The 11,429-nt window shown below is 38.8% G+C and overlaps 1 protein-coding gene across 2 annotated transcripts; it reads right to left on the bottom strand.

Annotated features, from left to right (window-relative positions):
* Nucleotides 1-2,898: 2,898 nt before the first annotated feature.
* On the bottom strand, nt 2,899-6,262 carry LOC121235094. Of its 2 annotated transcripts, XR_005934510.1 has the most exons (3): nt 4,320-6,262; nt 3,297-3,562; nt 2,899-3,177 (listed from the first exon to the last, which is right to left on the bottom strand). XR_005934510.1 is itself a non-coding variant. In XM_041131327.1 (2 exons), the coding sequence occupies exon 1, from the start codon at nt 6,185-6,187 to the stop codon at nt 4,325-4,327; it is 1,863 nt and encodes a 620-aa protein (XP_040987261.1). In that variant the 5' UTR covers nt 6,188-6,262; the 3' UTR covers nt 2,899-3,562; nt 4,320-4,324. The 2 variants fall into 2 exon arrangements, 1 of the variants encoding a protein (XP_040987261.1); XM_041131327.1 differs by having other exon boundaries at nt 2,899-3,562.
* Between the last annotated feature and the right edge of the window lie 5,167 nt (nt 6,263-11,429).

Here is an 11,429-nt window from a genome sequence, read left to right as displayed (position 1 = left end):
AGATGCTATTTTAGTTTCTTCTTTAAGTTTTTTTTTTTTTTCTTCTGAAATATTCTAAGCTCTGGATTGGAGTGGAAAAAACTTTCACATTGTGTTTGCTTTGATTGTTGAAAGAAAGTGGAAAAAAAAATTGGAAAAAACAATGAGTTCAGTCGCATGGGGTAAACGTCATCGTCTTCTTCTGCGTTTAGTCTTCGGCGTCGTCGTCTTTAAACAAATCGGTAAGAAATCACGGTGGGTCTTTGTCTTCTTCTTCACAGTGCTCTACCGTGTGGGTCTTCGTCTTTTTCCTCTCGAAGACAACTAGACATGGAAGTTGGATCAACAATGACGCACCTGCTCCCTCTTCGTGTGAGTCTCCCTGCAGTTGAGAGTCACAAAACTTCTTCGAAGCCACTAAAGTTTTCTAAGAGAACACCGGAGTCCAAGACACCTATTTACAATCCTAGGAAAGGTAAAAAGGAAGAACTTCCTGCTTGGTTCCCAAGAATTTAAGAAAATGAACAATTGAGTTCCCTTTGGAAACTAAAAATAAAAAATAAAAATAAAAACATTCACTTCAATGAGTGTAATAATTACCATTGTGCAAAGTTTACGGTCATATTTACTTTTTTTTTTCTCAGCAGCCTTAGGATGGTGTTCTTCAGTAATTGGTTTCGTTTAATGCTAATGGAGAAAATGAAAACTTCTTGTTTGAAAAGAAAAATCACAAAGGGGGAAATAAATTTGGTCTAAAAAAAGTTGCAAAGAAATAAGGATGCAGAAAAGTTTGGAAGAATGAAAAATAATTCAAAACGTTGCGTTTGGTCATGTTTGCCACATCAGCAGACGCTTACGTGGCACTTACCTTACTCGACTAAACTCGGCATTTTTCTTTTTTCTAATGTTTCTGAATTTCCTTCTTTTCCATAATAATGTCTGGTATTATTATCTTTTTTAAGCCTACTGGATATCTTTCAGAAGCTGCAATTCCATGATTCTCTCGAGTGTTGGAGACAATGTTTCAACTAGGCCTGTGCACATGGGCCGACGAACTGATTGATCCGATTTATTCAATCCGATCTGTCCGACAAATTGACGGGTCATTACAAATCGGTTCTCAACCCGCTTAATGTCGGATTTTTTCTTCGGGTGTTAATTCTACCGACTCTATAAATTTAAAACTTGCCACCGAGGTTAATGCATACGAGTACGACTCTCGCAACTTTTTTCTATTGGCTCTGACACCATCTTGCATTGTCTTTCATATATTATATCTCCTGTAAAGCTTCACCATTTATGGCCGTTGATATGCCTCGAAAAGCACAAGTTCTGAATGTTTTCATTCTTTGGCTTTTACTCTCTCTCTCTCCTCCATTGCCTTTGCAGCCTTTAACTCATCTCTTCCAATTTCTTTCTTTTTTGCATTAAAAGCCTTTTCTCTCATGGCGAAGACTCCATTAAAACGCCATAAAGAAGAAACCCTTTAGAATGTGTCCCGTCTCTATTTTTCTAGCACTGTTTCTCCTCTCAGGCTTGAGCAAATATCATTATTTGACCGTTGATTCCTCAAACCCAAACCATGAGCTGCCCACACAGCCCACATGAAGGTTCACCATATAGAAAATTTGTGAGATGAAAACCAGATATGAATTAGGAGAAAGAAAAGAAATTAATTAGAGATACGAAGAAAAATTCGCCATGAAAGCAACTCATCATCCTTTGAGCTTCTTTCTTATTCTTCTGTCTTTCGCTCCCCCACTAGAGACTAATCCGCCTCCTCCACTACCACTACCACTATTGAACCCAAGCTTCGAGTACCTTTTCTTCCATGAAGGAGGGTCTCCCCTTGATCAGATTCAGCATGCCGTTTACAGATCTGGTTCTCTACCGTCAGTGTAACTTTGCTTGAGCTAGACGCCGCCGTTTGTAAATTTGTTGCCACTGTTGGTGCTAGGCAGGTCGAGGCTTGGGATGCCTCACCTCAGCTCGAGATCTTCTCCTTCAATCCCAAGACCCCTTCTCTCTCTTCCTCTCCCGTGGTTTGTAAACCATTGAATCGGTTTTCATTTTTTTTTTCCTAAGCGAATCGGTTTTCATTTTTGGAAGCATGAAAACGACCTTGTTTTTAAAGGTCGGGTCATACGGGTTCGACCCGGTTTGATTTTTTTGGGTCGAGTCGGTTCGAGTTAGCACCTTATATGAAAGTTCTCGGGTCGGATCGGGTGCAAACTGGCTTTACCAAGTCGGGTTGCAGCCCTAGTTTCAACTTTCAAGATCTGTTTTTGAGCAAAGATTCATTCAAGATTCACACCGTAATGGACTCTAGAAATTGATCTCAAATAGGAAGATCAACAGGAAAAGACATCGTATATTTTTACTTGATTGTGTTCAAAGAAAAATCTCATTTATTATAGGAGCATTGCTACGTTCACCGAAAATACATCCCCAATAAACATCCCGAATAAGCTATTTCACTGTTTTTTTTCATGTATTTTTTTAATCATCATAAATATTTTTTTAAAAAAATAAAAAATTAACAACATCATTAAAAAACACTTCCTTAATCACTAAGTAAAAAAAAAAAAAAAAAAAGTCATTCGGAACCCATTTTCAGGATAAAAAGTATTTCTCTTATTATAGAAATCTAGAAAACTCCTTCAAACATAAATTTGGAATAAATCCCAAACTCAATACAAATCGCAAACGAAGACTCAACATTTTATTAGACTCCCAAATGAAGTAGCGCTCAACTCTCTTTTGAAAGGAAACAATATCACTGCTAAATAAAACGACTCCCAAATAACAGATATAATCACTGCTTTTCCTATGAACAATTCTCATCATTGCAATACAGCTATAGGTACTTGAATTTTTCATTCTTTCTCATAATGCGTACCTGCAAGCAACACACCAAACTAAAGCCAGAACAGAAACTAGAATGCATATAACTCTCAGAAATGCAGTATTGTCAACATGCAGTGAGATTAAAACACAAGTCGATATATATTTTCCACAATCCAATCATTCATTGTCTACTTCCCTTACTGTTTTTTTGTCAAGTACCGACACCTACAATTCTTTTACAACTATATTACATACAAGTTTATCATTTCTACTCACACTTTCGACTCAGATGAAATCCACTTTGAATGATCCATGTCACCATGTGTTGTCATCATGTGTTATGGCCAGCACCTGACCAATAATACCGAAACAAAAAAAATTGTCCTGTATGTGCAAGAAGAGTGGATAAACCGTGGTCAATTTGTTACGACAAGCTGTCTTTAGGCTTCTGAGATTGGAATGGGTAATACCTTAACGGGCAATAGATCTTCTATTGTGCTCTAGTAACGTCAGTTTGATAATCAACAAAGGAAAGCTCTATGGAAAATGATCTTCTCAATCTGTCAATATGGTGCATATCGATGCAGAGAAATAATAAGGAAGCTGAGAAGACTGGAATAGCTTTAAGAGTTTCTTTTTTCAGAACACTTCATCATAGTTTGGCTGCATACACGTCCTTCCAACTATAGCTTTCAGGACTTCTTTGTCAAGACCGTAAGAGCTGAGAAGACTATTGCTGCACACATCAAGACCAAAAGATAATGATGACAATTTTTAGAAAGCATTAACACAAACGAAGATGATAATTTATAGAACATTAAGGTATCGTTTGAATTCGAAGATGAGTTGAGATGGGTTGTGAATAGTAGTGAGATGAGTTGTGAATAGTAGTGAGATTTGTGAGTTAAAGTTGATGAATAATAATGAATAATAGTGAGATGAGTTGAAATAAGTTGAGATGACTTGCGAATACAAACTGGGCCTAAGCCTGGTTTGGTTGCAAGACTCAGTTCAGCTGGATTTTCAATCTAATTTTAAGTTGAGTCTAACCTCCAAACACCCAACTCTCAAATTACTAAACTCATCTCAACTCAAAACCTCCTTATACGTGGGACTTATAACCTTTTTCAACTTCCCATAAAAAGAACTAAACTCATTTTAACATCCAAACACACTTTAAACTCAGTTTAAATAGGTTCCACATAACTCCATCCATTACTCAACTAATTATTATTAATAAAGAACTGACCTCAGCTCAACATCCGATGCGCATTAATATTATGATTTTGGGTACTTAGGATACCAGAGACAAGATAATGTAATTAGAAACTGATTATATTGTCTTTAAGGAGTACTGTCATTTTCTAAAAAAATCAGAAACAGTGACTCAATCATAATTAGTTCACAAAGAGATCTTTGATGTACATTAACATGCTGCATTTAAACGCCTAAATTAATGTAAAGCTATACACACAGCAGTCAGGTTTCCTAACCAGAATTATCTCTTCCAGCCAATGCCAAGCAAATCTGGAGGAAGAGAAGCAGGATCAAGCTCCCAACAGTCTTTCAAAATCTCTGGAGCCTCATCACTAGAAAGTTTCCTGGCAGGAATCTGGTGTGAAAACAACCGGAGATCATGTTTTTCAAGCAATCTAATAGCATGACACCCAATCTCCCTTCTCTTAAATATTGTCTTGAACCCATCAACCTTCTCAAGATATGCCATGCTTAAACCATACATCTCACTATAACTTGTCATAAACAAAACTATGTCATAGCACCGCTTATCTTTAACAGAGAGATTTCTTCCTTCAGCATCCACTGCTGCCTCATTATATAGAGCCCACACCGAACCCTTCCTTGGATAAATTCTATATACCTCTCTTGCTTCTTGTTCACAATCCACAATATGTGAAAATACGTTCAGCGAGTTAATGGAATTCTTCCAAGCAACCTTGAATTTCCCACAGGAAATATGAAATCCCATTTTCTCCAAACATATCAGCCCCTCATCCCCATTACTTTGAAGATCCAACCAACTCATCTTCACCTCAAAAGGAATCACTGAAACAATTTCATCAATCAAACCATAATGCCTTGGCATTCCATCATCGTCATCATAGATGGCCCATACTTGTCCTTTCTTAAAACTCCTCTCCACTCTATCCTTGTCAAAATCATAAAAATCAGAATCCTCCACCGACATAATCTCCAAATCCCCACCTCTAGAACTCCTGCGTCTTTCAATTTCCAAACCCACGCTCTTCTTCCTACGCCTCTCAATATCTGAATCTCCACTCTTCTTTGAACTTCCCCGTTTCTCGATCTCTAAATCCCCACTCTTCTTCAAATCCCTTCGCCTCTCCTTCTCTTTCTCCTTCCTCTTCTCTCTTTCATCCTTCTCCTTTTCCTTCATTCTCTCTTGCTGCACCTTCCGCCTTGCTTCCTGCTGCATTTCTGCCAATGTCATCGTCTCCTCCCCAGTTTTTGCCCTCTTCGGCATTGACCTCTCCAACACCTCCCCTACAGTTCTCATCCTCCTCTTCAAGCCCCAACTCCTCAACCTTCCACAACTCCATATACCATCACGATCAACACCATCTTCTTCCCTCTCCAATTCCTCAGCTCTCATTCCACTGCCCATTAAACCACTACCCATTTTAGTCTTCGAACCCAAAACTCCAAATCTCTCAACCACACCCACATTTCTCTTCCTCAGTCTCTCACTCCTAACCCTAACCCCGGCGTCTTCCCCACCAGACTTATTACCATCATCGGTCTCAACCTCCACAGCCTCAAAGCTCTTCTTACAATTGGGACACACCAAATTATGCCCCAAATACCTCCTCTCAAACTTGTGCAACAAACGGCACATCGAACATGCCGTCCAGAACGTCTCCGCAGCCGCCAAACCCACAACGTTCTCCTCCTGAATCCTAATCCTGAGCTTCATGTCATACTCTTTCCTACGAATCCTATCCGACAAAAACCGAAAGGCCTCGCTGACAAGCTTAAAGGCTTCTTCAGACCCGGCATAAGGGTTTTTGTCGGGGTGAAGGACTAGGGCGAGTTTCTTATACTGTTTCTTGAGGGTGTTGATGTGAGCAAAGGGTTCTACCTGGAGTATCTTGTACCAGTCGGGCGAGGGGGTGTCGGGGGATCGGGCAGCAGCGACGCGGAGGATCTTGAAGGAGGTGACCATTTCTGACAGGCCGTCGAGGTTGGGGGCGAGTCGCTGGGCTCGCTTGGCGTACTTGAGGGCGGACTTGAGTTTGGAGTTGTTGTATTTGGTCTCTGCTAGCGCTTTGAGGCGCAGCGCTTCTTGTTCTTTGTCCTGCATTTGCTCTGTTTCAGCTGCCATCCTGAGGCGAGAGGGACGGAGAGACGCGAAAGGCTGGGCTTTTGCTAGGCTTTGTGGCCGTGCAGGATCGGTTATGAAAATATAAAATAAAACTGCGTTTTCACATATTATTTAAAAAATAAAAATTTTTCAAATTTTCACAAAATTAAATTAATAATTCAATTTTTTAAAATTATAAAATAAAAATAATATTAAAAAAATATATTCTAATAATATTTTATTTAACTTTTAACTTTAATCTCAATTCATCTCATCGTATCTCATTTACAAAAACAAACAAGACTAAAAGATAACTTATTTCATAAAATTAAAAAGATAAATGAGAATTGCAAGAGAACTAGAAGGAAAACCACGCTTTGTAGCTAAGCTAGCACAATATATAAAAATAAAAATAGTAACTATGAAATGAAATTTGGGGCAAGAAATTGGTACTTACTCATTTCCTATCTTGGTCAAATTAAGAGAGTTTTTGTTAAGAACCTTCTGGATTGCTAACAAAAAAAGATAAGCTAAATAGTAAAAGGAATGCATAGAAGGGAAATGAACTCTCATAAATTCATATTGTTCTTGAGATATAATCGGTATTCAAGATACCCTTCCTCTAGAGAAATTGGTCCACTGATTCATTTGTTGACGTTCCCAAAATACAGGGCAGAAGCTTGGGTGGGGGATCATACAAAGCTTCAAACGGAGTGAACTTAGTTGAGGTGTGGTAGCTGCTGTTATACCATCATTCAGCTGAAGCGAACCATTGAGATCATTTCCTTGGTTTGTTGCATGTGTAACACCTCAAATAACCTTCTAGACATTTGTTTAGAGACTTCTGACTGTGAATGGTAGGCAAAGTTGTAGTTTAGAGATAAACTCTATAATGAGAAAGGTGTTTTTCAAAATGAACTGAGGAGTATAGGGTCCCTATCTAAAACTATGCTTCTCGGTGGCTCATGCAATTTGAATACCGAGTTTAAGAACACGTGCCACAGTAGATGCTATATAGGGGTGAGCTAGGGCCATAAAATCCCCAAATTTCATAAATTTATCCACTACTACAAAAATGGTACTATAGCCTTGAGATATTGGAGGCCCTCTATGAAATCCATAGAGATGTCTGTCCACTTGATTGGGAATAGGCAAGGGTTTTCAAAGCCCTGCAGGTGGTGTGGTTTCATATTTTATAGTCTAGCAGATTATGCATTTCCTCACCAATTTTTTTATGTCCATTTTCATCTCTGTCCAATAAAAATCTCATTTGGCACTTTGATATATTCTTAAATATCCAAAATGCTCTATCAATGGATGAGCATGTATATAATGAAGAACTTTCTCTTTGAAGGGTGAATCCAAGACTATGACAATCTTCCCCCTCTTAAGAAGCAACCCTTGTTGCAATTGGTAGCCACATTCTCTGTTTTGCCCTTGAGATAGTTTGGTTACAACATCTTTCATCTCAGTTGATAGGTCATAAGTAGACTTGAGCTCCACAACTCAATCTGCATTTGGGAAAGAAATCATAGCTAACAACCCTTCTATTTTACCCTCCAACTCATGCTTCCTTGAGAGTACATCTGCTACCTTGTTTCCCTTCCCTTTTTTTGTATTGGATAACAAAATCATACCCGATTAATTTAGTTGACAATAGTGCCAACCAGCTACTCCAATAGAAATGTTAGGGCTTACTGATCTATTTTAATAATAAAAGATTGGCCTAAAAGATAATGACGTCATTTGTGGATGGCCGCTACTAAAACTAGTAGCTCTTTTTCATATGTGGATAGTTGTAATGCTTTCCTTTTAGAAGCTTTCTCATGAAAGTAATAGGTTGGCCTGATTGCATCAAACTGCCCCCACTCCTCTCCCACTTGCGTCACATTCAATCATGAAGGGTTGTGTAAAATCTCGTAGCCTGAGAACATGTGGCTGTGTAATTGCCAATTTAAGGTCATTAAAGGCCTTTGTTGCCCTATCATCCCAATCAAAAGCATTCTTCTTCTGTAAATCTGTTAGTGGGGCAGCTATAAGTTCGTAATTTCCTATAAGTTTTATGTAGTACCCTCTAAGGCCCAAGAAACCTCTAAGCAACTTTGTATTCACGGGTAGCGGCCAATCTAACATAAAGGAGATCTTGGTTGGGTCAACCTTGACTCCCTCACTAGTATCATATGCCCAAGTAGTCAATCTCCTTCATTCCAAACTTACATTTAGTCAACTTGGCAAACAACTTGTGTTGTTGTAAAATTTTCAAAACCCTTCTCAAATGAGTTAAATGCTCCAACAATGTTTTATTATAGACTAAAATGTCATCGAAGAAAACCAATATAAACTTCCTCAAGAATGGTCCAAAACCTTGGTTCATCAGCCATTGAAATGTCGAATGGGCATTAGTAAATCCAAAGGACATAATGAGAAATTTGTAATGCTCCTCATGAGTATGAAATGTTATCTTCTCAATATCCTCTTGCACTACCCTTATTTGATGGTACCCGGAGCGTAAATCCAATTTAGAAAACACCTTAGAACCGTGTTCTTCATCCAGCAACTTGTCAATGACGGGTATTGAAAATTTATCATTTATAGTCTCATGGTTTAAGGCCCTCTAATCAACTCATAAACGCCAACTCCCATATGCCTTTCTCACCAATTAAACATGGGATGAAAAGGGATTTGAACTGGGCCTAATCACCCATGATTGTAGCAATTCAATAACAATCTTTTCAATCTCCATTTTCTGATAGTAAGAGTAGCGGTAAGGTCTAGTGGAAATGGGTTGTGTCCCTTCAGAACAATTTTATAGTCATGAGAATATGGGGGTGGCAGCCCTTGGGGCTATTCAAACACCCCTTTGAACTCACTCAACAACTTACTAATTTCTGCATCTATGGGCTCATTTTTTCATTCATCTCCTCATGGAATAATTGTAATAATAACCTCTTCCCTCTGTATATGGATTTTAAGATGGCCTTGTTCTGACCCTCAAATGAGATATGCTGCAAACCCAACCCTAGCAACCATACCCTTCTTTGGCCATATAAAAATTCTATTAACAATTTTGAAAAGTCACATATTATAGGACCTAGAGTTTCTAACCATTTAACTCCTAATACAACATCACAATCCCAAGAAAAGTACGTAGAACGAGGTCAGAAAATGATGCCCTTGTACCTTAATATTCACCTCATCACAGAAACCTTCACTGCAAATAATCTCCCCATTAGCAATTTTCACCAAAAGATGCATGTTATTATTGATGTGTAATCTGGTTTTGTGAGCAATGGAAGGGTCTAAAAAATTGTGTATACTATCAGAATCAATTAATATGACTACGTTCTCATTACCAATTCTTCCTAAGGTCTAACGGTACTAGAGCTAGGAGTACCTAAAACTGCATTCAACGAGATTTCAAGCTCCCCTAAAGCTGGTGTAGACATCACGGTCTCCTCTTCTTCAGTGACGTCTGTTCCTCCACCTCTATATGGCCTTCTCCCGAATCCTCACTACCTTGTAAAAAATAGATTTTAGGGCTTTTGCAATTATGTGAGGGATTCCATTTCTCATTGCAATGGTAACATAAGCCATTTTTTCTCTTTTCATCCGTGTAACTTGAAGAAACTTTCCTCACTAGTTGGTAATTTTTCTAACATCTACTGTTGTTTTCTCCATGTGGTACTTACTGTGAAAGAGCTATTGGTGAAGGTGAGGACGATTTATCTGAGATTTGCTTGAGCCCTCTCCTATTACTGTGCAAGTACTCCTGAATTTTGGTGAGCCTAAAGGCAGCACTTAAATTGATCGGGTTCAACGTCCGAATGGGCAAGCAGATTTCATCCTTCAAACTGTTTAGGAAGCAGCTGAGCTTCTAGTGGTCGGATAGCCCTCTCAAGCGGTTAGATAAGCTCTCAAATTGAGCTTTGTAAGCTGATACTGTGATTGTTTGCTTGAGACGGGTGAGAGCCTCCATAGGATCGTCGTAAGCTCTACGTCCGAATTGAATGAGCAACGCTCTAATGAAGGTTTCCCATGACGTAAACTGTCCTGCATCAAGGTCATCTTGGTACCATACCAAGGCCTCACCATCCATATGGTAAGAGGCCATTAATAGATGATCGGCTGGAGGCATTTGCATAGAACTCAAAATATTGAGTTGCCTTGAACACCCAACCCATAGGATTATCACCCTCAAAATGAGGGAACTCCAGTCTAACACCACGGTTGAAGCCTCTTCTGGAATCATAGTCCCTCAGCATCATGCATCATCTGAAGCTCTCTACTAGGGGTATTGTTTTGATTTGCCATAAAAATTCTTACTATGTTTGTAATCTGATTCAAGTGTTCCCTCATCTCCAGAATACCTTCCTCATGGGGGCACCAACTTGCCGCTGCAATGCCTCTTGTTGTTGCTTGGAATGAGTATCGTCAGCTATGGGATCGTCGGTTCAATGATACCAATTGTTAAGAACCTTTTGGGTTGCTAATAAGAAAGGAGATGCTAAATAGTACAAGGATGGATAGAATGGAAATGAACTCTCATAAATTCATATTATGCTTGAGATACAATGGGCATTCAAGGTACCCTTCGTCTAGAGAAAATTCACTGAGTTACAAGCTCAAAGATACCTCTGCTCATTCTCTGACTTTCCCCTTAGACCCGTCCCCCAACACTTACAGAATAACAACTTGTAACAGAGAGCGGGAAATGATAAAATGACTGTAGGAAATACTAGCTACATAATAGACACCAAAATGCACAACCTAGTTAAAACGCAAAGTTTAACTAAAGATAAAATGCATAGTTTCTTCCACTTCCAGACGACATCGTTTCCTTCTTTAATTAGACGACGCCGTCCCGACAAACTCATATATTCTTCTTCAACTCTTCTTCCCTTGGGCCGACCAAACATCTCAGTGAGTTCTTGACAGTTTCGATACAATTTGAGTTGAGATTGTGATGCACGACTGGATTGGAGACTACAAGCGGATTGAAATGCGATGCATTTCGATGTCTTAAATTGGCATAGGAAAGACATGTTGGTGTCTTTCTACTAATTATATGGTTGCTAAATATGTTGGTGTCAGACGTGTTACTAAAGGACTTCACTAATTATAAATCAGAAAGTAGAAAGAGGGGATAATTATTACTTAGTTCTGTGATCAAACCAAGTACCTAATAATGAGTGAACTATTAAGTTTGGATGAGAATAAATGGGAAGAGAATTTGGGGTTGTTCTATCGACAAAGTAATATTACT

The sequence above is a fragment of the Juglans microcarpa x Juglans regia genome, chromosome 6D (assembly GCF_004785595.1).
Source record: "Juglans microcarpa x Juglans regia isolate MS1-56 chromosome 6D, Jm3101_v1.0, whole genome shotgun sequence".
Lineage (NCBI taxonomy): Eukaryota > Viridiplantae > Streptophyta > Magnoliopsida > Fagales > Juglandaceae > Juglans > Juglans microcarpa x Juglans regia.
The sequence above is the reverse complement of the archived record's forward strand: the minus strand, read 5'-3'. Positions and strand labels throughout refer to the sequence as shown.